Here is a 26247-nt window from a genome sequence, read left to right on the forward strand (position 1 = left end):
TCCACAACTATTTTGAAATTTCTCATGTTAATTAAAATTTTTTCAATTTGTTTTGAAAGGTTTTAAGGAACGAGAACGAAAGCATAACGAATACGTTTTCGATATTCGGAATATAGCCCAAAATACAATAGCGCAGTGGCAGTGGCAGTGACAGTTTTTAAAATCAGCTGTTACTGCTAATATTGGCAGTCACTGCCGTAGCAAACACAATACGGAGTTGTCAGTGACGGTTTTTTTTTTACATTCCTTTTTGTTTGTTTACATTTTTGTTGTTGCCTTTTAGGCTTCACTGACATCAACAGATGTTGGCTGCGTTTCATTTATGTCAAATTCAGCATGCGAAGTTTGCTGCGATGAAGGCAGTGGCAGTGAATTTAGAATTTGGGCTAAACTGAGCAGCCCTGCTAGCTGCCACTGCTGTGTTGTGAGTCGCTTCATTGAAAACCACACTTTCTAAAAAAACAGCTGATTTCGAAAAACTGCCACTGCGTTATTGTAATTTGGGCTTATGAGAGTACAAGATGTACTGACGAAATGTATTTATAGCGTTTTAAAAGTTCTACACGTTCAATATTTATTGACGTTATTGCGATCCGCGATCCAGATTTCAAAATTTGTAGAAATTTTGCGATATGGATAATTGTTTAAGGTCGTCGGCGTATAAACGTCTCAACGCAAAGCTACAATAAAAAAGCGTTATAATAAAAGTAGTTTGTGGTGAAGTTCTACCTTTACAATCGAAGCACTGATACATCTCTGCCATCTTGGTTATTGGTTCGCTATTGTGAACGATCCATGTGCCAAAATTCAAATAGGAACAACGTAGCGCCATATTTCTAAAAACGAAAGACCGATGAGAACATCTACCCCAACAAATAAAGGAAAAACTGTGACTGAAGGATAAACACCACGTTTTACAAACCTGGCACTTGAGGTTATACACCTTGCCATTTAGGGGACCAATCGATTAGGTTCCTATAGCCAAAAAAAAAAAATAAAAACGAAAGTGCATAAATTTGTAAAAAAATTTAGTAAATTATTTATTTGCTAGGCAATGCCGTTAGAGAAGGATATAGAAATATTTCAGGTGTGGGCAGCTAAGTTGGGCTGCCCACCAGATGCAATACCTACAGAAGAAGCACTAAAATCGTAAGTTTGCTGGGCTTAATACAAAGTTATCCTTGATTGTTGGTTTTTGTTATTTTAGTATTTATAAGTCACGCCAGCGTGATATGTTTTGCAATTTAATAAAACGGGTGCGATCGCGACAGGATGTACAGGTGGTGCGCGAGAATATATTAATCAAGCAACTGGACAAGCTGAAAGATCAGGTGGTACCGGTAAGTGGTGCATTTCGTCGACGAGTGGTATATTTGCTCGACCGAAACTCAAAATTTTTGGCGACAATTAGTTCACACAGAAAATACGCCAAGGTGTATTAAACAAGGTGGTGTTGGGGCGACAGCTGAGTTTTTCGCCGTGGAGGCCATTACGTCAAAATGATGTGTTTGTTGTAACTCATACCAATGACAGTATGGACATCAGCGTATAATTTGTTAGTGTAATTTTTTACTTATATACGGCCAACACCACCTTGTTAAATACGCCTTGAAATACGCCTTCTCGTTCATATACGTTCTCTGCTTTTGTTCTCAATTTAAAAAATAAATGTGTGTAAGTCAATTCTTTTTGAACAATGTGACGGTAATTGCCAACAGAAAAAATTGATTTGTGGTACACTGGGAGTTTGGGAATCGCCGCTTTCAGGAAAACATGGGTAACCTAAGTTTTTCGTAAAAAGGTGAGTCGTTTTTTTATCGCTTTGTTATTACTGCAGGCGATATTTGCAGAATAATTACTTGAGCAAATTTTATTCATTTTAATACATGTGTATTTTTTAAGAGAGCCCTATTTCAGAATTTGGTTGAAGAACGTTCTATTTTAAAATGCGACTGAAAAACATACATACAACTTTTCAAGAACGCCCTATCCGAATTGAAAATATATTAAAAATACGTTGAGATAGGGCATTTTTGAATCGAAGTCTGAAATAGAGTGTTTTTGAAAAATTATCTGAGATAGGTAGTTTTTGAACTAGCTGCCAAGATAGGTCGATCTTCCATCAGGTGTCGAGAAGAGGGAGGTAGTGGTAATTTCTGCATGCTCAACTCAAAATTTATATATTTTTGGATTATGGCACTATTGAAGTAAATGAGCGGTATGTGCATAAAAATAAATTTCTATTATTGTATAAATTGACTTCAAACATAATTCCTGTCTTCTATATATTTAGGACAATCCTTTTCCTAAAACATTTCAACCCGTTGGGAAAATCCTTGACAACCATTGATTGGGTTCGTCAATCTAAACGGGGTTCGAAAGTAAACAGCTACTTCTTCGAACATTCTCGTCTCTACGTAACCGGAACGACCCAGATTTATATCTGGCCAAGGACTGTCACTCCAGCAACGCTCCCCAAAAAGTCTTTGGGGAATTTGTATGCTGCTACAACAACAACAACAACAACGTTCTCGTTTTTCACTGCACACGCATAGACGAAGTTACAAACATGCCAAAATGTTGCTCTCCGGACAGCGACAGGATGACAGGCTTCGTAGTGCCGCTGTAAACACAATAACATTTATTGACCTCGCTTGTTTTTAAGATGTCGATAAATCCACAATCCCCTTGGTCCCACAAATCAAGTTTTTGCATTCCACCTTGTTCTAAATAAATGATCCACATGGGAAAAATCTGCAGATGGCCAATGTTCGACATTCATTTTACCATGCTAAGTTGCGGAGTTATGCTTTTGTGAGAACTAAGAAACAAAAGAGTGGCTTTAAAAAATTTAGCTTATTTTGATTTGTAATTGTACTGTAACTTTAATACCGAAAATGTTTGGCATTCCGATTACTTCAGTTGTAGTAATGAAATGCTTGATTGCGAATACTTTAGTTGCAACACTTAGAATTTATATATTTGTTTTATAGAATTCCGCTCGAAGCTTTTTACCTAAAGAAATGCAAACTTTTCTTAAAATGAATGAATTAATGAAGCAAAAGGAAGACATAACAATGCGTTTGGATGAATACAGGAAGGAATACGAGACACTGGCTGTCAATATTAAAACAAAAAGTAACATTAAATAAAGCAAAATAGATATAAAACGTATATTTATTATTTTATTATTCAGACATCCAACACATTAACCTTCACCATAAGCAAAAAACTCTGAAGTCACGGGTTAGTTTATTAGAATTTAAATCCCTAGCATTGGATAAACAAATAAAACAGGAAGAAAAAAACAAGGAACGTATTACAGCCACTATGCCAGTGCGGTTGACAGCAAAAAACGCAAGTGAAACTATAGCTTTAGATGGGGTTAAACAGGCTTTACGGGATCTGGATGATTTTTACACCTTCTATCTAAATCAGGCGAGCAGTCGTAAGTTAAAAAATTATAAATTTCTATATCAATTATGTTATACATATGTACATACATATGTATTAAAAAATGTTACTTTTTATTTTCAAAGCAAATACCGTTCAGGAGGCAAAGGATGCTTTATGGGTTAAAATGCGAAAAACCTTTTCGAATATTCCAAATTTCATTTTTTTTAACATTATAATGCGTTTGAAAGATGAACAGCTGCAATACTTAATGTCTTTAATGAATAAATCAAACAATGAGGAATCCATAACTCATTCCATAAGTGGAGTAGGCTCAAAAGAGCCTTTATCATCATTCGAAATTAAACTGATGCAAACGAAAGCGGATCTCCTAGGCATGGTCGTGAAGTTTTTGTCTGCCCGAAAGGAACTTATCACGCTGGAAGAACGATTCACCGATGCTTATGACCCCTTTGTGGACGAATTGCAAAAGAAAGTGAATTTATTTAATGCCAATGCTGATGATAATGTCAACGAAATCATATCTGACTATTTGGTCCAGTACAATTTGCGAAATTTTTCAAAAAGTCAAAATGATTTTATTGCTCAACAAATTGAACAGTGCAAAGCAGACATAGATTATGGAGCAAAACAATTAGAGAATCATGAGGTAAGGTTGCTCTTCTCTGTTAATTGCTACTGATTTTTAATAAATTCTGATAGGTCATTTTGGGATCCATAAAACAAGTTTATAGTGAGATTAATACGTCCATTAATCATATTCAATATGAAATGCAGCTATTAGGGCAAATCAAAGAGAAGATTCTTTATTCAAAAAATATGTTGAAACGTTTATTGGATGATATGCAAATATCCTCTGCCGTCGGTAGCGTTGCTCCCAATGTCAACAGCGGCATTAAAGCAAACTTCCTACCTACGAAACTAAAAGCTAACAATAATATGTCCACCATGGGTGATAGCTTTGAAATGGGTGGTGGAGACATGGTATTTTGCAGCACGAAGTTGGACTTTGACTCCACCATTTTGTCACTTAACTCAACCACTTCAAATATCACAGGCACATCAAGACGTAGTGTGGGAAGTGCGGATATCACACTTATGCCTGCGGCTACCAGCAGTAACTACACCGAGGGTCGTTTCAATTTGCCACCATACTCCAGCGAGCTTTGTACATTTGTCGAAATCCCATTTGAGAAGTTTAGTTGCGTAACGAAAGAATGGTGGGATATCGCTTAAAATGCATCGAAATGTTAATACATAGTAAATATACAGATTTTAACCCCTATAAATGTATTTTCAGTGCTTACCATTTGTCACCCAATCCGTTGATCGTGGATTCACGTGAGCTCTCCTCTACAATCCAATTGGCGCCAGGCAGTTTGCTGACCGCTTCAGGGGCTTTGCAGGAAGTGCGTAATCGTATCAAGTGGGCGGATTTAATTGCCCAGCATTCGCTTGATTTGAAATTGGATTTTGATTTGATTATGGGTAGGCATCGCAGCGCTGCCAATTGTTATAAGGCTTACATAAATGCCGCTATTTGATTATTTGCATTTACATTTTTTGTTTTATATTCTAGTCGACGCACAAAGCTGTAGACAAAAGATCAAACAACACCGTGAACAAATCGAAGAAATGTTGGATAAAATCGATGTAACCAGCATAAACACTAATCGAACTCTACAAAAATTATTAAAACTTTACGATTTTATACTTTCGAATCCTTTGCGTCGATATATTCCACCACAACGAAATTTCAATAATCAATCATATGCAGACTACGAAGCCGAATTTTCTATGTACTATCGCATGGCAACTGTCGGTGCCTCCATCAAATGAAGGAGTTTGCTGCAAAATGTAATTTGTATTTTATTAAATTAATGTTCGTGTTTATGTTTGAAGTAAATAAAACTGTGCTTATTTTAAATTTTTCTATACATTTTACTGTCATCATTGCGTAAGACCATAAACATTTCGATTCCAGCCGATTCCGGGGTTTTCCAGATCAATGTGTGTTGGATAGGCGAACCCTCCCAATCATTGCTCATTGTGGTTATTCGTAAGACCTCTGTCTAAACTTACTAAGCGCCATGACAGAATAAACATGAGGAAATGCGGGAAGTAAATATTTTTGCCGAGAGTTTACACTTCAGTACGGACTAGGCATGTTCCTATTAAAACAATTGTATAAGCTAACAAAGGAGAGTCTTATCGCTTGATAACTCTCCGTACCTTACTTGCACTCTGACCATGGCTACCAATCAGCATGATATTAACGGTGTAAACATTCAACGCACTTACGTAACTCTAAACACTTAAACAACTCGAGACCTTAATCGTTTGGCACTGGGAGTCCCACAGGGTGGTGTCCTTTCTCCGATACTGTTTAACTACTATCAGGCCGATTCTGAACAGAAACTCCCTGGGAATTTTATCTTTCACTTCCTCGTACCATGAATAAAAATTCCCTGAGGATTTATTTTTAAATGACGGAGTTGTGCTATAAAAAAGTGCCAATCAGCTCTTTCGAAGTTTGAATTTCCAATTTCCTCCTTCCAGATTTCCGGGGAAAATGCTACTCACTGAGAGTTATTTATTGGAGGATTTCTTACTCGGGAGAAACAAATTCCCGGAGGACAAACTCCCCGGGAATATTAAGAATTGGGCTGTATATCTCAAAGCTTCATCAACCCCCAGAGGGAGTCTCGATTGTCTCTTATGCTGATGACTGCTCGGTAATGGCGTCTGGGAATGGAATATATGACTTGTACTCGAAAGTAAACGGTTACCTCTCGATTCTTCGCTGCAATGAACCTAACCATATCCCATACAAAATCTTCGACAACCCTTTTGACTGGACGAAGAAGCTCAGACTACAGCAGGAAATTCACGTCGATGGCATGAATGACCCGAAAATTCTCCGAGTTACTTACGATAGTCTGCTCTTCTTTTCGGTGCACACAATTGCAATTCTCAATAAAGTACAGAAACGCAACAAGATCCTCAAGGCGCTAGCCGGCAGCACCTCGGGCAAATACAAAGAAACGTTGCTCGCAACATACAAGGCACTTAACTTTGAAAGGAACGAATTTATTGAAAAATCATATGCTTTTTGTAGAGTGTTAAATTTCCTATAAGAATATATATCCCATTTCTATATACCTACTGGTTCAGAAGAAAATGTGTTAAAAGTAAAATATAGAAGAATCCCATGTGTTTTCAATGCGAAATATATCACCTTGGGGGCACAGTTTAACATCAAGGTTAAAAGTTTTGTTTAGTCTTATATTTCGTTTAGGTCAGAGACCAAAAATTTAGGGGGCGCTGCCAAAAAAACAACCAACTTGGCAAATGACGGACACCCGACAGAGTTACATAAGAACGCATCTCTACGAACTCACGGATGAGATCCGCCCGTTGCACAACCATCGGACGACGTTGTATCAACCGCACATCGTGGACGAAGAGGTTCAGCTACCTGGAGACATCCACCAAACTGTGACTCAATTACTATATGGATACTGTAACAGGTTGAAGTCTTATTTATCCAGACTCAACCTCAATATGCATATGTCCGCATTGTGAACCACTCCACAGACTGACAAGAGGCCCAACTGCTATAGATATCGCTTCAGGTATGAATACCGTTTCTCGTCAACTTGTCAGCCATGCAAAATCCCGCAATGTGACTATGGCCTGGTAACCATATGCATACATGAGTCTAATTAGAAAATATTTGGATGCATTTTAGAGGCAGGTCAGGCACATCCAGACCAATTTTGAGAGCACCCACCATCCTATAATCGATGGTGTTTAGAGAAAGTGTCACTAAGAGTCATTTAGAGACACAGTGATCCAGCAATCAGAAACGAAATCAATACTTTCAACAATTTTAGAGTGTGCAGACGCTGAGTATTTGAGGCATCCAGTTTCCGTAAGCCCGATTGCAGCCCTTGCTACGGCAGTTTTACTTGGAATGCCCCACTAGTACCTCTTTTACGGGCGCTAGCTGCCTAGCTATTATAGATCTCAATTTGTAATACGCATGGGAAAAATGCCCGAAAATTTTACTAGAAATTTAGACGACCTAAAAAAGGGGAATAAAACCGCATTAGTACACTGGATGAACACAGCTGTGATGAGACCCATCCTTTTCTACGGCGTTACCGTATGGGGTGGCCTGCGCTAAACAACACTGCCCAGAGCTAAGGTGGAACGAGTGCAGAGGACGACTTCCTTGGTCGTCAGGGTTTCACTGCCCCCCTACACGCACTAAATCTCTGGAAATAATATTAAATCGTCCACCTATTGGATGTCTGGACAAATTTCGGACCGATCCAGCCGTGGAGAGACCTCAAATTTACACACGCAAAAGTCCTTGAAACTCTACCTCACACAGGGCAACTCCCATTAGTGTTATTTCTTTGATCTGATGCTGGAGAAGAGCTACAGAACTGAACCACATTTGTACAATTAAAAAAAAACTGGCTAAAACTGTTCTGCGTCTTGTTACCCACACACAGTTATAAGTTCGAAAAAGTAGACGATTTCGTTTATATAGGAACCCGCATTAACAACAATTGAAATACAGCGACTCCGGTGACTTTCGGATCGCGATGTTGGTAACAGAGGAAGGGTAAGGCATCCGTTGTGATGAAAAGGGCAGGCAGAGGACTTAAATTCACTTGACATTACCAATTAGCTTCAGTTGGCCCAGAAAAAACCGACTGGCGTGCTTTATTGCACTCGGCCAGAATCGTTTGCACTGATAAGAGTTAAGCTTCGACAACTAAATTAAAAGTATTTAATTGCCGGAAAAACTGAATGGTTAAAATTTGTCTAAGAAATCTAATTAAAAATCTCGACCCTTTTACGAAAATTTGTTGAATTTTTTTTTAAATATTGCACAATATGTGCATAATTGTGATAAGTACTAGATGTCCCAAACCTTCGTAATACTTCCCAAATATTGTCAACTAAAGATATTTAGTCATCAAGATTAAACACTTTTCTCAGTGTATGTATTTAACATAAAACGGTTATTTTCCTTAATGCAAAAAATCCGAACTTTGACATACTTCCTGGTTTTTCTTTTCGACCCATAAATAAACATACATACATACATTTATAATTTTAATTAATTCTGTTTTATTCTATTGGTTTTTCACACATTATTATTACACTTTTCTTTTTCTTTTATAATTGAAGATGATAATCGTATTTAATGTAAGTTCTTTACTTTTCTTTTATTTACACCCAATAAGAGATGGGTCGTAGTCACATACATAAATGTTACACACACAAATGTATTTAATATAAAAATTATTCGTTTTACTTATAACAGAACTTATGTTTTACAGAGCGGTAAAATGATGTACTCGTATGTATTTAGATTAGATTATACAAAAATCTTATAGAAATTTCGCTTAGCATTTTTTTTATTTATGTATATACGTATAAATACAAGATGCAAACTTTTTTCACTTAAAGTAAATTCATTATTATTTTTTTCATTACTAATAAATTTTAAATTTATGATCATTTCTTTTTTTTTTTAATTTTAGAGACGAATAGAAAATTAGTATCTATTAATTTGAAGGAAATTCGTCACACAAATACAGTAATGATTGTGTTCTTAATTAAACAATCGCAAATCGGTCCAAGTGTGATGTTAATATAAAATTTTAATACAAAATATTATTTTGTGATGTTGTAGAGAGAGAGCTTTTAAATGTTTGAGGTGCTTAAGAAATAATTAATTGAAAATTTAATTACGGACGGGGTTGGTTGGCGATATCAACTGAAAAAATATCCACAAGATTCTACAATTTGTATGTATGTATATAAAGTAGTGCCATCAGCAGATATGTATGTAAATGGATGTTAGAGATTTACAGAGAGTTACCCATTCCTATGAAAGTAAGAACTGCTTACTTACATATGTACATATAAGCCCATATATGTATCTAGCAATCTGATATGAATGCAGGTAAATATATAAATATGTATGTACACATGTATGTGTGAAAAGTGTTTGCGGTGCGCTTAACTAAAATGGACGTTAGTTTTGTAACTTTACAACAAATGACTTACATATGTATGTAAATATGTATGTACTATGTGTATCAATAAAGTAAAAATAAAAAAATAAAATACTAAAATAAAGAATTAAGCGAATTTTTGCGACTTTTTGACTGCTGGAATGCTTTATTTCGTACTTTATCGCCTTTATATCAACGTAAGTATTTACTCTTGTAATTATTTATGTATGCATGTTTTTTTTTTAATTTAATTTCTGTTTTGGTTTTAAATGCGTTAATTTTACTTTTGTTTTTTTGTCATATCTTCTATTCGAGTTTCTATTAATCGTATGCGTTGATTCGTTTTATTTAATTCGGAAAACATCTAAGATTCAGAACTGCTCCAGCTTGCCTTTGATATACATATTTTTGTATTTAATAACTTCCCTTCCTCGGCGTTTGTCACTTTTCTTTTGTTGCCAACTCTCTTACACATTTACGAACACGTGTCTACAAGTACATATACATATGTATGTACATATGTTTGTATCAATGCGTACATATTTCTAAATAGTCCTTGTATTTATCTTGCAAACACCGCCGCACCCAACATTGCCAATAACACAAATGTGGTGGCCGCCAAGTGTTCAGCGCCGCCATAATATGCCTGCCCGCAAGCTGGTGGGCACACTGGAATCACAGTCTCGAAGAGATTGACACGCGATTCAGCTTGACCCAACTTGTTGACTGCCTTACAAACATAATCGCCATACTGACGTTTCTCGATGGTAATTACACGCAATGTGGAGTCGGAATATTCATCGGCGGTGGCAAAATGTGAGATACTGTAATGTTGGTTATTCGAGAGCTGAATGTCATCCTTCAGCCAGACAATTGCCGGTGGTGGATAAGCTTCGATGTGACATTCCAAATCCATATCGTATTGGAGCGCTTGTCCCAAACGTGGACGTGGCACAGTGATGACAGGCGCGAATTCGACTTCCACATTTATGTTGCGGCGATCACCTTTGCTCACACCATTGTCGGCGACGCAATAATAAGTGCCACGATCTTCTTTCTTTACCGATTTTATCTTGAGAATGTTACCAACGTATGTGGCGCTATCTGGAAAACGGAAGAGAAAATTGTTGATAATGAATTAGTAATTGCAGTAGACATGCATACGAATGCAGAGTACATACATACATTTTAAAAACTTATAATAATAAAATATTAAAGTAGCGCAAAAAAATCTTAAGTATGTTCCAGATATTTGGAAGTACTCCCTTCAGATCAAGACCGACCATACGACGGTGGCCTCCAGATACCTGGTGCCCTCTGGTTGTAAGCAGTCCATCTAGGGTTAATGGGGGCTATGCCCCAGCTGACATACTTTCTTACATAATCTTGGGATCAACCATGGAAGTAAACAGCAAAAATAATATATTTATAACGCCAGCACTGTCGGGAAAGCAAGTCCCAGGAGGGTGCTATCAGACATCTCGCCGGAGGATGTGCACGAGCTTTTTGCCTCACCGACAAATGATGTCATGCACGGGCAGGCTCGAGAGACTCCCTCAAAGGCGAACTGGATAAGGGCCTGCATTACGAGTATGCTAGGCAACTGGCTTAAGAGCCAATAGGGCCTCCACGTCAGGAAGTATCGGCCAACAAGAGGGTGAGATACAATAGCTCTACTACGACGGAGCGCTTCGCGAAAAGGGCGCTGACAGATGGGAATAGGAAGCCAAAGGAAAACAACCTTATGCCTAGCGGTGCGGCAGACATGCCTCCTACAAACCGCGAAGGTATGGCGAAGGCAGCTTCCTTTGGGGACGCGTTGCGTGGAGGCTGCACGATTACCAGCAACCCTGCTGCTCTAAAACCCGGACAGAGGCTAGCAGAAACAAGAAAGGAAAGGCGGGAACAGAAACCGTCAGATATGGAAATGACGAAGCTGCGGCTGAACAGCCGGAAGCAGCTAAAGCCAGCTCACCATCGCCTCCATGACCAAGCAACGTTTCCTGCCCGACCCTAAAACAGGTGCTACAATTAGCCCAATGAGATCCTCCATGCCTTGGCCCCAAAGCAGATTGTCAGACCACCACAAGCGAATGGGAGTTCCGACATGCCTATGCTAAGGCTCAAGAGTCTGTTGCAATTGGAAGAATATTTAATAGAATTTTGAATTTTTAAAAACGAATATCGGAGTCGTAATCAGCGACACCAAAAACCCCCGAGTAACGAGTTTCAATCCATTAAAACGTTCAGAAGCATCAATATCAACTTGGTAAACTTCAAAGTCGTTTTTCTCGAATGCGTAGGTCCCTTTTAACTTTACGTGTCACATATGTAGATAAATTGGAAACAATTGAATTTCTGGAAATATAGGAATATGAAAGGTGAAGAGCCACCGACAAAATGAAAGTATTTAATAGTCAAGTTAACAAATAGAAATAGTTGTATAAATACGTTGTTGGGGTATTCCACCGCCGCGGGTGGGATATTTGTACAATAAAAATGTTATTTTTTTTTTTATTTAAGTATAAAAATCGTGCTTGGCGATTTCAATGCCAATGTGGGCAAGGAAGAGATCTTTGGCGCTACTATCGGTAAATTCAGCCTCCATGGCGAAACGTCGGATAACGGACTAAGGCTGACCGACTTCGCCGGGGCTCGAAACAAAGTAATATGCAACTAGGACCCATCAGTATAAAGCCCAATCGAGTTTCCACGCCTCGCAACGTTTTCCCTCTCTCTTCTCTACTTTGTATCTGTGATATGCTAAAGGTTTTGATTTTCAGGAAATGTTACTCGTAGGATTAATACTTTTGTATTTTTGTGTGCTTTCAAACTTTTAAGTTCTTGTAGCCTTGTGGGTAAAATATTTAGAATAACATTTTAATATCCGTCAATGGGTCTTGTACTCTCTGTGCTTTCTACAGTATGAGAAAAGCCTTTTTCCTACAAGGGTTGCCACAAAACGACTAAATGAAATGTAACCAAGCGCTCTGCATCTGAGCTGGTGAAGAAGTGCTAATATACCAACCTGCGGCTATTAGCTATAATTACAGGGAATTGGTTGATAGGACGGCCCATTAACTACACCTCGACTCTAACTAAGGTAGGTTTGCCCGGATAGAGCTTTTCGTTTTGGTTAAAGTGTAAACGAAAAAATCCAAATACCAGAAAATTTTTTCTTCAAAGGTACATATGTAGTTTGTGGAATTTATAGATACTAAACTGCAATAAAGTGTCTAAAAAACACATACATTTTCATAAGATTTACCTAAATCGAAGTACTAGGCAAGCAAATCAAATCCTGCTACCTGAATGCAGTTCACGAAAAGGTCAATGTCCATCAGAATTCTACAAATTGATGCTAGAATTCAAGGGTTTTGAAGATTTCACTACGTGCATACATATGTATGTATGTATGTTTACAAATGCATGCTTAAATATATATAAAAACTGCGGGATGTTGTAACACTTTTGTATTGTAAATGGGAGAGGCCAACAATGAAATTGATAGCCGTTTCACAGAGATCGTCAAGAAAAGATCCATGTAACGAATACATATATTTAAACAGTTTGCCTCGCAGCAAATGAAAAAAGAAGAAAATTATAACATGTGAGCTTGTGTGCTGGATTTGAGAAGAGAATAAAAAATAACGAAAATGGATAAATCAGTGTGTGTAAAAACTACAGGTGATCAGGTAGAAGGGTTAATTTTCCAGCATGATTTTTCTTATTATCTATTTCTCATATTTTGTTATATTCAACTGTTGGTTTTTTCTTTTCTATGGTTTACTTGATTATCTGCTTAGAAAATTTTAATATCAAAAGCGTTAAAAATTTCATAAATTGCAGTGAAGTGCTTTGTGTTTGTATAAACTGTTTGTTAAAAACCAGTTACAGCATCTATTACTTACACATACATACATATATCTTATCGCTTTCGATCAGTTTGAATTGTAATGTCGTTATGACGTTTTTTATTAACCGAACTGGTTTCAGAATTAGAAAAGAAGCCTACTTACGTATGATAAGTTATGAAGATCCACTAACAATACAGCCAAATGTCGATACCCCCAAAGAATGATTTTTTGGTTATGGTTTTGTTAGAAGTGAACAAGAGTAGACATTTGTTATTTTCCTCTTTCTATTCCATAATTTTTCTTTTTTTTTCTGCCATTACAATTTTAATTAATACTCTCCGAAAATCAGAAAAAATCACTTTTTTCGGGTAATACTTAACGTTTGATTAAATAGGATTTGGTTGGCTGTTAGAAGCGTCGCCCGAGCACTTGCCCAGCACTGGCTTCGCTGGCGTCACTTGCAGAGGAAAGACGAAGTCGAAAAGCACTTGTCTTCGCTTGGTGGCATTTGGGCACAGAAGAAAATCGTTTTGGCAGTAACAGTGCCAAATAAGAAGAACAAGTACTTCTTATGCATTGGACTTGCATAAATGGCCGCAGGGTCTGTTGACATTTATGGGCTTTTTAGGACAGCAGATGGACATTAGTATGAGTACCTACTAAATAGCAAATGCTCACAAGTTAAAACGTAGATGTAAGTGTAAAGTATGTAGCCGCTTTGAAAATGCTCACAATTAGATTTGTATGTAGATCAGACTTTTTCTTTCATCTAAAAGAACCGAGTGACAAACATAAAAGCGGTGAATTTTCTTACTATTACTGGTATAAGGAGAAACCTTTTTAGTCACCTGAATATTGCGCGGCCTAAGAATCGGACCTGAGCCTTGCTAAGCATCACCAGCACGTGTAGAGATGTACATACATATGTTCATATTTAGCGGAGGTTGCTTACAGTGGTCGAAAAAATTATAGCCGCACCACATTTTGACAAGTTTTAACACATTACTTTTTGTTATTTAATTTTGGTTTTGTTTTATAAAAATATAGTTCGTTCTTTAACCAGTGTAAATCCAAGTTTCAAATTTTGTGCAATATTTAAATTAATTCAACAAACTTTCGTAAACATTTCGAGTTTTTTTTTGTAACTAGATTTCCTAGAAAGCTTCTAAGTATGCAATTTTGTAGCTCATTGAATTTGTAGTAGAATGCAGTGCAAGTTTCAAATGCTTGAAAATTACCGTTGATTTTTCTTAAATCTGCTAACTGAAGCCATATCGCGTAACTATAACCAAATAACGTTTTGAGAGAACATGTGTAACTTAACTCTTTTCTCAGTGTACTATAAGAGCAAATTCCTTAAGGATTGGTCATTTGTGACCGACGCATCGTTCGTGCGTTGTAAGCAGACTTAATAACAATTCCCGATTTTGAACAACTGTTCATTTTTGCGGAACAAAGTTAATACAAAATAAATATTTGATTTGGAAACGTTATTGTAACTGTACTGGATATACAGTATATGCATACTTCGCTAACACAAAAACATTAGTGCACCATTCAAAGGAACTTATTGCTCGAATAAACTACATAAGTAAGCTTATATCGAATAAAACCGGAATTGGGTCAATGGCGTTGGCAGGCCTTTTGTCCAGCGTGCTGTTGAACGGTTAAGATAATGGATTTTTAATGCATCCAGTTCCGCTGGCTGCCAATCAGTACACAGGCTTCGTAGGTTGTATGAATTAATACCCAAAAATCTAGCTGACAGACGATAGCAAAGAGGGAGTACATATGTATGTATGTACAATACTTAATAATTGAATTGCTCACTATTCGATGGCTGACATTGCATTGTTGATGCCATTTGAAATTTCCAATTCAACGACTCTTCAAGGGAAATCATAATCGCCCAGAGAATTGGTGATGTAGTGCTGGCTCAATGACAGTTGCGCACCATTTCCTGGTGTCACAATGGAGGGGATAACAATATCATTCCGAATTCCTCCCTCTTACCATTTTAGTTGCTTACTCTAGTGAAATCACTCTGCTTGTTTTAATGAATTACAATACATTTTCGGTCACTTTTATTTGTACGATATTGTGAAAACAAGCTGGTAACTGCGGCGTTAATGACCTTTCTGCAAAAGTGGTACCCAGCCGTACTTAATGCAACAGTGCGCAAAATGGCACAAAAGGGATAAATAGTAGTATAATGAATGAGAGCGTACAAAAAAAAATATATATATGAAAACGGCGGTAGTAGCACTAGTTTTAATAAATAAAAACAGTAAACAGATTTTTGCAATTCCATTCCGTTCACCCCCCTGCCCAGATTGTTGCTTTCGTAAATCGCGAACGTGCAGCTGCAACTTTTGCATTTGCAAATCTGAGGCTCAGTATCACGTAAACAACAACAACAATAAAGAACACTCCTTGTTGAGGATGTTTTCGAAGGGTAGGAGTTTAAATACATATTTGTATTTTTGTATTTGTAGGGTGGTCCAAAAAGAGTAAAGTCGAAATTTTAATGCTCTCACCCCCTAGGATTGTTATATATCGAAAAAAGTAGACCCATATTTTTTTATTTTGAAATCAAACAATATTTAGAGGTCGCTCAAAGCGCTCAAAGTTTTCCCTGTATTTTATATAGGAAGAAAATATTTTTCGTAAGAATTGTATAGAATTCTTGTAAATCAATATATATAAAGAGACTTTAAATAGTAATGCCCAATTGTAGATTTAACTCCCAGTGCATTTTTCGACCTATAAATTACAGTTACTATGAAAAAATGGTTAAATAAACAATTGCGTATTATTTTTGGGAATCTCCTGCAGAGAATCAGAGTTTTCCGTTGGAAAACTATTGATTTTAAGAATTCTTCTAACAATTAATTTTAAATATTTTTTGATTTCAAAATAAAAAATAGGGGTATATTCTTTCGGTATAGAAGAATCCTAGTGGATGAGAGCATAAAAATTCCGACTTTACTTTTTCCACAAGCGTTTTTGGACCACTCTAATGGATATCCAAGTACTTACATATGTATGTATGTATATACTTATACACATGTACGTATTTATGTATGGGCAAAGGCAAGCGTTAAGGTGGAGTTTATGGTTACACATTACAATTTGCTAATTTAGGTAAGCAACAACCACACGTGCGAGTATAATATAATGTAAATATACATACTTATGTACATGTATACATAAGTATGTATTTACACGTATACATAAGTATGTATTTAGGTGCATATAAATTCATACAAATAAATACCCCGCAAACATATTCTGAGCGTTCAGAATATATATATGTATACATAAGTCCGAAAGGAATTCTGGGTGGGTAAGAAATATGAGATTCCCAAAAAAATGTTTGACTCTTATTATAAATCTTTTAATAGTTATATATGATCCAAGCTACGAGCCAGCACTTTGTGCTAATATAACAAGAATAAAGATTCGGAACTTATATATAACTAAACTTGTTTATGCAGATATGGAAAATCATTGGCTGAATACCTTTTGCAAATGTAGCTCTAAAGTGAGTTCAATAAGAGTCAAAGAATAAGGCAAATAAGACTCAAGGAACAATTTAAAATAAGAGTACGAAGGTAGCCATTTACAAGGCCAATAAGAGTCATTTAAGAGCCTCAAAAAGAGACTGAAATGATTCGTACATACATATATTAGTCTAATGCTGGATTTCCACTAGGCATTAAATGGCACAAATTTTAATGACAAAGTTGGGCATTAAAAAATAATCACTAAATTCATTTCCACATAGCATTTTTTAAATGACACCAATTTTTTGTCATTTCAATGCCTAGTGGAAATTCGGTATAAGAAGTGTCTTAAAAGATTTGAAGTATAAGTCGACGTTCGGGGGAAGGGAAACACCTTCATTGTGGACTTTTTAATGTGCCCATTATGAGCATAAACAGGTCTATTCTGCACGTTACCGAAGATTTTGTAACCGGAAAATTTTATTACCAAAAAATGTTACCAGTTCTTGTCACCGCGATTTTAGATACGTTGGTAATGCAGTTAAATATTCAGCAATTCAGCTATGAAGAATTGTGGAAATTGTGGCATTGCATATTTCACGTGGCAATACGTTGTTACCAGCTTATGAAGTGGAAACGAAATTTACCGGTTACAAGAGTACACAGAATGCGAAAAGGGTTTAAAAACTGAGAGGAACTTTATTCGCCGGTTACAAAATTTGTATTACCAGCGCAGAATAGACCTGAAAATCTCCGAAATAAGACTCCTTAAAGACTCAATTATGACTACAAATCTGCTGCTGGGTACTAGTCATACATAAATATTTCGTTTGTATTGCAATTTGAATGTCAGCTTATGCGTGTTCGGCTTGATGAGTGTAACAATAATCGTATGAGAAGTGTCAGTAACTCCCATGAGAAGCTGCGGTAGAACAACACGTATGGAAGGAAGTAAACGATAGGGATGGAAAAGGGTGTGCATACCATGCAATATTGTAATACATACATATTAGCTAATGCAATTTACATTTGTACATCCATGTGCATGAAAGTAGGTTCGCATTCGCCCATTAAAAACCAATATGTATGTATGAACGAATGTATGTACATATGTATGTATGTGCATAAGCATATCGACATGCATAAATGCATTGTAATGTTGCAAGTGCAGCCAGGCGTAAGCACAGCGAACAGTCAGTGACGGCAACTACAACAGCAACAATAAATGACATCAGCAGCAGCAGCAACGGTATCAGCATTGATGCAAAGGTAATGAATGCACTTTAATGCAACGGTTATGCACTCGATGTTGATAAGTTGCAAAGGAGTACCCCAGTAAAAGAATTATATGTGCAATATTTATATCCTCATTTTCGCTGTATTAAAGAAGGGTAAAACTTTTTGCTGTATGTAATTATAATAGCCTTTAGTTTATAAGTATTTTCATATGTAAACTTGATATTCGTTTATAATTTCAACTACCGTTGTCACAAACAATGATATAGTTAGTATTCGATAGTAAATAATTATATGTGCAAAATGAATTATTCTGCTTCCGCCTGCTTCAGTGTCGAAAATTTTCAACAGAAAACTACACCAATGGCTGTGTGGTAAAACCTTAAACATATACTAGAAGTTATTTTCATAATGAGAACTGTTTTATTATTTTTCCATGTTATATTATGGCCCATAATATCCCGTGGCACTGAACTATCTAAAGAAGAGCCCGGAAATATAACGGGAATGAATTTTTGTGGCATGAAAGGTAGCAGTTGCTGAAGTAATCAGACAGCAGAATATAATAAGTAGTTCCGATGAAAAATCCCGACGACTATTGAAATCATAAGCATGGCGGCCATATAAAACCCCCAAAAGACGAGCCCAAGCGACATATCCAAAGTATAGCTACTAGGAACAAAAAACAATTTATATGTATTTGAATCTCTCTGTCACAAGTAAAAGTTTAGAAAAAAATAATAAACACAGTTTTGGTACGTAGGGTGAAGAAATAAATCGCTAAACCACAGTCCAGTTTGTGGAACGAAAATGCACTTTTAGCTTTTTACAAAAATTGAAAATTTTGTACGAAGAATTATTATTACAAGTATCGCCCAGTTGTCGAAACTCGACATCTTTTTTCATACACTTTTGAATTTTACCTGCCACCAATACTAAATCCCTTATGCGAATTACTATTTTGAAGTCCACCAGCATAATTTATAGCGAGTTTACAGGAAAACTTAAAATCGAATTATGAACGTTATTACCGGATTGATTAATGCTAATTCTACCAAGTCTCCTCCTCAGTAGCTCTTGAAAATATACCGAAAAAGGAACTTCGATTTTCATTTATAAAAAATATGCAGATGTATTTGTTCGTATAGATGAGATGTTCATCACTGACTAATATATCAAACAATTCAGACTGTAAATAAGCCCGTAAGTACGGTATTGACAACATTACGTAAGTATTTCAGGACGTAAGCATGAGTGGTTCCAGAGAAAAAGGATATGAGAATTTCAGTTTGTATGGGCGGTACCACGCCCCCTTTTCCAAAATCTACCATTTTTCGCCGTAAGTACGGTATTGCCAACATATGTCGCTGTGTAAAATTTCGGGATGTTAGCTAAAGCGGTTCCAGAGAAAAAGGATATGAGAATTTCAGTTTGTATGGGCGGTACCACGCCCCTTTTTCCAAAATCTACCATTTTTCGCCGTAAGTATGGTATTGCCAACATATGTTGCTGTGTCAAATTTCGAAACGTTGGCATAAGTGGTTCCAGAGATAAGCGATATGAGAATTTCCGTTTGTATGGTAAGTGCCACGCCCACTTTCCCAGTACCTACCATTTTTCACCGTTAGTAGGATATTTACAATCTATGCATCTGTGCTAAGTTTCAGTTCCCCAGCATAATTGGTTTTAGAGATATAGTGGTTTTGACATTTTAGTCTGTATGTCAGATGCCATGCCTCCTATGTATCGGGATTAACATTTAATTAATTAACATCGCCTAGAAAATCGCCTCATGTAAATGCAGTATAACACCTTGCATGCCGTTTTTCTTTCTTTATGGTAACAAAGCATCGGCTAGTGTATTTCTTTCGATATTTCACTCATTTCTAAATCGGTTTAACTTTTGTACGCGCGAAGAATTACAGTACTGTCACCACTGAAAATGAAGCCCGAAATGTCACTTTTCAAACGCGCGTTTGACGCAATTGGTTTCGTGTTGCCAGATGTACATATGGGTATCAATACAACATAGTGGTAAAAAATCCGATTAGACTTTTTATGCCCCAATTTAAGAGTCATGAATATAACTGGCTGTTCTAAGTGCATGTATTTGAACCTAGGAGGTTGTAACAAACTGGAAGCTCAGAAAATTCGAGCGTTATCTTCTCTTAGTAGCCTTTGAAGACTTACTTAAATATGTAGGTCAATTATATTGCTGCACATTTTCCCCTTTCACAAGGCCCTCCTCTCAATTTAAATACCAGGGCCCAGTAAAGGCTTAATTGTCACTTTTTTGTAGAGTCGGCGCATTAGTTTGAGATAAGTATACATATATGTATGTTCCCCATCATTATACATTAACAATAACCTTAAAGAAAACTAAATAAAACTACTATTTGGTTAGTCAATATAGCCAATATATATGCAAATGCATTAATGCACTTATGATTAAGTCTTTCACAATTTTCTCTACTTATCTTGCAAACAACAACCACCGTGCATAAAGCCGAGGAAACATCCAATTGGAAACCTTTCGCATTAGCAGAGTTCTTCGAGTTCAAGTGCATTGTTACACGCCCACGTAGAGTAAGTGAGGGGGCGCAGGGGGAATGCAAGCGCGAAGGTATGTATTCGTAGCTGTTCGAGGCCGCTGATTTCGCTTCGTTGGTGACTTTGCTTGTGCTTGAGTCGGAAGTACGGCATGAAAGCCACGATGTCAGTGGCACCGCTAACATCAACGCGTACGCCTACGCTGACGTCGCTACAACAAATGCATCTAACTGCTGCCAGATGCGGTCTACGTGAACGTTATTGTTGCATACTTTGCATGCAGCAGCCGTCACCATTGAAGCGCGCAATTACAATTGAAGCAGAAACAATTGCAAAATATGCCGCTGAGATCATTGACGTGATGCAGGCACACACAAACAGAGAAACGTGTGTATATATGTATGTATGTATGCATTACATACACGTCATATAAGTAGTATGTATGTATGTATGTAGTATAAGAAGAACAAGAAAAAAAGCAGCTGTAGCAGTGTAGCGCACAAATAGTGCAATTTGATTTGTTCGCCCCCGCATCTGCAATGTTTGTAGTTGTAGTAAATGCATTGATAAAGCATAGCAATGGCACAGCATACGAGTACACGTTTGTATACATGTGGCATGCAACATGCGTACTTGCAATGAATTTCTACACTAATACTGACATAAACTTCAAATAGTCAGTTGTTGCAACACGCAAGCAGATTTTACCATTCGAATTCTAAATGAAATTGGAATTTGAAATTCCAAGCACCAAATTACTGAAAATATAAATACATACATACATATGTATTTGCTGCATCGAACGCACACGCAGATGTATGTGTGTATGTACATAAGTTTGTAGGTTCATAAGTTCAAATGCATGTTGCACACATTATATGTCTGTATGTACTACAATTCCTTTTATGTATTGGCAGTTTTGTTGCTGCTGCTTTGATGGCAGCAAAGCGGCCAGCATGCATTCGAAATTTGATTTGCCAACAATTTTTCCCTTTCTCTTGCAGATGCAACTGCTACTGATTGTTGCATATTTGAATTCCTCATTTTTCATTAAAATTTTCAATTTTTTTTTTTTTTTTTTGGGAAAAGTATGCGTAAATGAAAATAATTGTTGCAGCACGCTGGCGCGCCAACCTAAATGAGCAATGCACTGGCTTTGATGTTGATGATTTATGCCATATTTATTTCTATGCGACGTGGCATGAGGCCAGTGTTGCCAGAAAAATTTCGTTTGGAGCTAAAACGGTCGAAAAAAGAGGTAAAAAAAGCTAAATAATACTAATAGCTGCTAAAATGAAGAGCTATATATTTTTGTTAAGGTTGAGCATTTATTGACGTATGGTTGTTTTTACATTTTCGGCAATTTTAATCAAGGGAACAAATTTTTTAAGTTTAGGTGATGAAAAAAATTTTTAAAACCAAAATATGGCACTTATAACAGTGAAATAAAAATACTTTACAAACTGTTAAAGTCTGTAATTTCAGATATTTGAGTTGAATAATTTTTTCGAAAAATTTTTCTGGAAAGTTTTATTTCCAGCTCTCCTTAAAGGTAAAATAAGTCAAATCCGCGCTACCAGAAAAAGGATTTTCTTCTAATCAATTTTTGAATTCTTTAACCTAGATACAAGAGTTTATGGTGGATACACTGCATTTCGAAATTTTCCAATTTATCAACGCTTAAGTTTTGGCTTATATATACCAAATACAACTAAAACTTTCTGGAGCTAAAAAAAGAGCTAGGAGCTAAAACCCAATTTTCGGAGCTAAATAGAAAAATAAAGAGCTATATGTAGCTCCAAAAGTACCAAAATGGTAATACTGCTGAGGCAGCTAGCAGCTGATAAATGCATAGACACATAGACAAAAAGTAAATTAAGCATTGACATAAACAAGTTCCCCTTTCACTCAGCCGTACGACCGGCTATGCAAATGCAAATGACCGATATTGCTTGGGGAATCTCCTCTGTTCTATTGCCTGGTAGCCGTTGCGCTACATTGAACAATTGTATGTTTTATGCGCATAAACACTAATGCATTTGACACATTCAATGTTTTGTTGGCGTACGAGCGCGCAAGCGACCCTAATACAAATTAAATCACGCACCCAATTAATGGGAATTCATAAATTTTTCTATGCTGATACCATCACAAGCACATATTCGACATTCATATTATTGGTGTTTTTGTTATTGCTACTGTTTTTTGAAAGTGAATCATGCAAGTGCATTCGAAATTATAAACAAATAAACATAAGTAAATATACCTACACATGTGCTTGCCAATATGCACATATGTATGTATGTAAGTCCATTCATACATACATACATCTGTACGCACATACTATATGTCATGTAATACCCTTTGTAATTCAATATTCCAAACATGTGCGTCTCTGGCATTACAGTGCTCAGTCACATGCATCTATGCAATAAATTAAAACACAATTCGACATATTTTTCATTAATTAATTAGCCACCTATTTTTATGTATGTATATGTATGTACATATGTACATACAGGCATCATAAAGCACGCTTACAATATGTTTGTAAATATATGTATAGCTAATCATTCAATCTAAATATTCGCGTTAAAAACAGATTTTAGGGTCATTGGACTTGTCAAGATTTTCCATAGTTCAAATGGGAAAACTACCATTTGCCCGTAGTGCATACAGTTTTTAAAGTTTTCAAGGTTTGGGTAGCCAATAATAGTCATTTGGATAGCTTTAAAAAGAATATTTTGGAATTAAATTGAATAAAAATTTTTTTATTTAAAAGTTAGGTGGCAACCTTATTCAGAAATACGCTGGAATGAAGAGTACATATCATGAGCGTATACATTTGTACTGTGTATAGATACGAGAATACCTCTAATTGAAATTAATAAGACACATAAAAATTTGTGTTACAGAAAAGAAACATGGCAACTCTCATCGAAAGTATTTTCGAACAAAAAGTAATCGAAAATAAGTGGCAACCTTACATTAATATTCTAAGGGATAACATACAGTATATGTATGCGCAAAACATTGTATAAGAGCCTTTGTTTAGTATCCATTAATAGTAATATTCAGACATGTTCTCCAATTCACTTCCGAGTGAATTTTAATAAAAGCCAATTTGAATTCAAATTGGCAGGGGTTGAAATTCACTCGGAAGTGAATTGTAGAATCAGCCTGATTATGAGATTGTTTTCTAAACCAAAAATTAAGTAAATGTAAATTTTTGAAATAGGTGGCAACTCTATTCAAAAATATTGCTGATTTCGGGATTTTCAAAATACTTTCCCTTTGGTACCCGTATTATGATGTTGTATTTAATTTGTAACTAATTTCGAATAAGATAATAGATCAATAGCACCTTCATTTCAAAGTGATATTGTTTACCACTTATGTTTATTTATTTATTTTTAAGACTTTTCAATTAAAGTTAGGTCATTCTCTAATAAAACCGATATAAACCCAAGTACAAACTTACGGTTGATTTTTTATATTTTTTTTTCGCCGAATGCGGTTTTCTTCTATGTAAAAATAAATTGTGTTTATTCGTCAGCATCAAACATTTCTACATTCTAGCATTTACGAGTAGCAGTAGCAATGCAGTGATGATGATTCACAAAGTATGACAAAGTTAATACAATTCAAGGCAAAAAAGTATATCGCGAGTAAGATATTCAAAGCAAAGTAAACGGTCGCTAAGACGAACCTTTTTTTCGTAGTAACTAAAGGAGTAACAGCTTGATTTAGAAAACAGGCCTAAATGATTAAATTTTTGAACCAGAAATATATTTTTAAATTATTCAAATATTTTAGTTTTTGGTTAATCAAAATCTTTATTACTCGACTAACTGAACTTTTGAGTAATCATATTTTCCAATTAATCGTATAATTGAGTTAATTAAAATTTTGAATAATCAATCGCACAGCTCTATAAAAAAAAGTAAAAATAACAACACATGCTGATATACCCATAGCACCATATTTACGCAGTCATCTAAAAAAAACCATTATGATTTCTTCGAGCGACAATAAAAAAATTAGTAATTTCGGTACTTTTTCGCCTAAATGAACGTTTTAAGGGTAAAATTGTTCAAATACTTGAAATATTTTTTATTGGACTAGTTTCTGGAACTCCATTGATTGAAATAAATTCAAGAGGAATGCTTTAGCTTTTTTTGCCGAGAGAAGGGAGTGACACTAAAAAAAAGCCACTCGTGGGATTTGCTCATATACTGTTTATATGTACATACATATGTAGCTGTACATAATAGGTGTGTATACTCATACATTTTCGGTATGTATGTATGTGAGAAAATCTTTTGCCAAGCTTAAGCATTTTATTGTGAATTCACTGTAGTCTAAGGAATGAGAAGTAAGAAAAGTTCAGAATAAGTCAGCGTGAAATTAAACTGAGCTTTGGAACCAAGGCTTGGCTGGAGATGACGACAGAATAGTGAAATGACTAATGACCGAGCTGAAATACGTAAATGGTCGCATAGTTAAAACAAAAAAAAGTGGAGAGTGATAAATGACAAATTTTAATACCGTTACTTAGGTAACAACTAAAAAACCAATTGGAGTATTGAATAAACATACATATACACAAACACACGTACATACCTATATACTTGCATAAAATCTTATAATTGGGTTGGATGAGTAAGTAGACTGTGAAAAAAAACGAAGTAACAACAAAAGGAAATGTTGGGAAAATAAAAGGTATAATATGCAATTGAAGCGCACACCTTGCAAATGTGAATGTTTGTAAGCACATACAATGTACTAACAATGTACATACATACTAGAATTGACGACGAAACAAGTTGTACGAAAAAAGTGTGAAAACGAAGTAAAAAAAAGAATAGCTGTTTCGGAAAACTTAAAAAATAAGGGCAAACGACTATTACCACAACCAGCATTATTACACATGCATTTGTATGTACATACATAGGTACATATGTACATACATATGTACCTACTTAGCAACTATAAAAATAGACTAACCTTTAAAGTACTGAAGCGTGACTTTGGATGTTATCAGAAGAGTTACCATGCATGAGAATTTTTCATGTGCACCTTTGCATGTGCCATAAACAAAATTATACATTTGAATCGTGGTCAAAATGACTACCACACATAAAATAGCATTGAAAAAGGGGCAAAGGAAAACTTATTTAAAAAGAACCTCAAATTTAAAATAATTGTTTTGTAACGAGTTGTAAGTAGGAGGAGCAACATTTAAAAGTCAGCGACTGCTGCAAAGAAAAAACTGTAAGCAGCTAACGTAGGATTGACTGTGGGTGAATGGCATTATACTGAAATTCAAAAGTACCAATTACAATTTAATTTCAATACTAGGAAATGTGTACAAAAATACTACTAACTAGAGAATGGTTGTAATTTTGGCTTTGATTTTTTACCACTGCATCAAATTACAGCTGTCCACGAAATAATAGGAGTTTTGACTATTTTTCTATAGTTCATTTAATTTTTAATTGTTTTTTTTTTTTTATAAAAGTCTAGCTGCATACCAAACAGTTTTCTAAAGATTATGATTAAAAAGTTTGAAATTTTCTTGAAACTTTGTAGAATTTTTATAATTTCTGTACAAAGTTTAAATTGTGAATTTATATGGTGTTT

General features: G+C 35.8%; 2 protein-coding genes across 7 annotated transcripts in view; one reads left to right on the forward strand and one right to left on the reverse strand.

Annotated features, from left to right (window-relative positions):
- Positions 1-715: 715 nt before the first annotated feature.
- LOC118742559 (augmin complex subunit dgt5) lies at positions 716-5330 on the forward strand. 3 transcript variants are annotated; one of them, XM_036474723.1, is made up of 9 exons: positions 716-934; positions 1052-1149; positions 1208-1340; positions 2994-3138; positions 3197-3448; positions 3540-4063; positions 4117-4634; positions 4715-4902; positions 4994-5330. In XM_036474723.1, exons 2-9 carry the CDS (start codon positions 1055-1057, stop codon positions 5251-5253), a joined length of 2115 nt encoding a protein of 704 aa, XP_036330616.1. In that variant the 5' UTR covers positions 716-934; positions 1052-1054; the 3' UTR covers positions 5254-5330. The 3 variants fall into 3 exon arrangements, with proteins under 3 accessions (XP_036330616.1, XP_036330615.1, XP_036330614.1); XM_036474722.1 differs by having other exon boundaries at positions 717-971; XM_036474721.1 differs by having other exon boundaries at positions 717-1149.
- A 3328-nt stretch (positions 5331-8658) lies between these two features.
- Positions 8659-26247, reverse strand: part of LOC118742568 (lachesin) — a 58560-nt gene continuing 40971 nt past the window's right edge. For all 4 annotated transcript variants that reach the window (XM_036474737.1, XM_036474733.1, XM_036474734.1 and 1 more), the window contains exon 3: positions 8659-10559. In XM_036474737.1, the coding sequence (XP_036330630.1) occupies positions 10018-10559 (542 nt within the window). In that variant the 3' untranslated portion in view covers positions 8659-10017. The remainder of the gene's footprint in view (positions 10560-26247) is intronic.

This window comes from Rhagoletis pomonella, unplaced genomic scaffold, assembly GCF_013731165.1.
Source record: "Rhagoletis pomonella isolate Grant_MI unplaced genomic scaffold, Rhpom_1.0 Rhpom_scaffold_00007, whole genome shotgun sequence".
In the NCBI taxonomy this organism is placed as follows: domain Eukaryota; kingdom Metazoa; phylum Arthropoda; class Insecta; order Diptera; family Tephritidae; genus Rhagoletis; species Rhagoletis pomonella.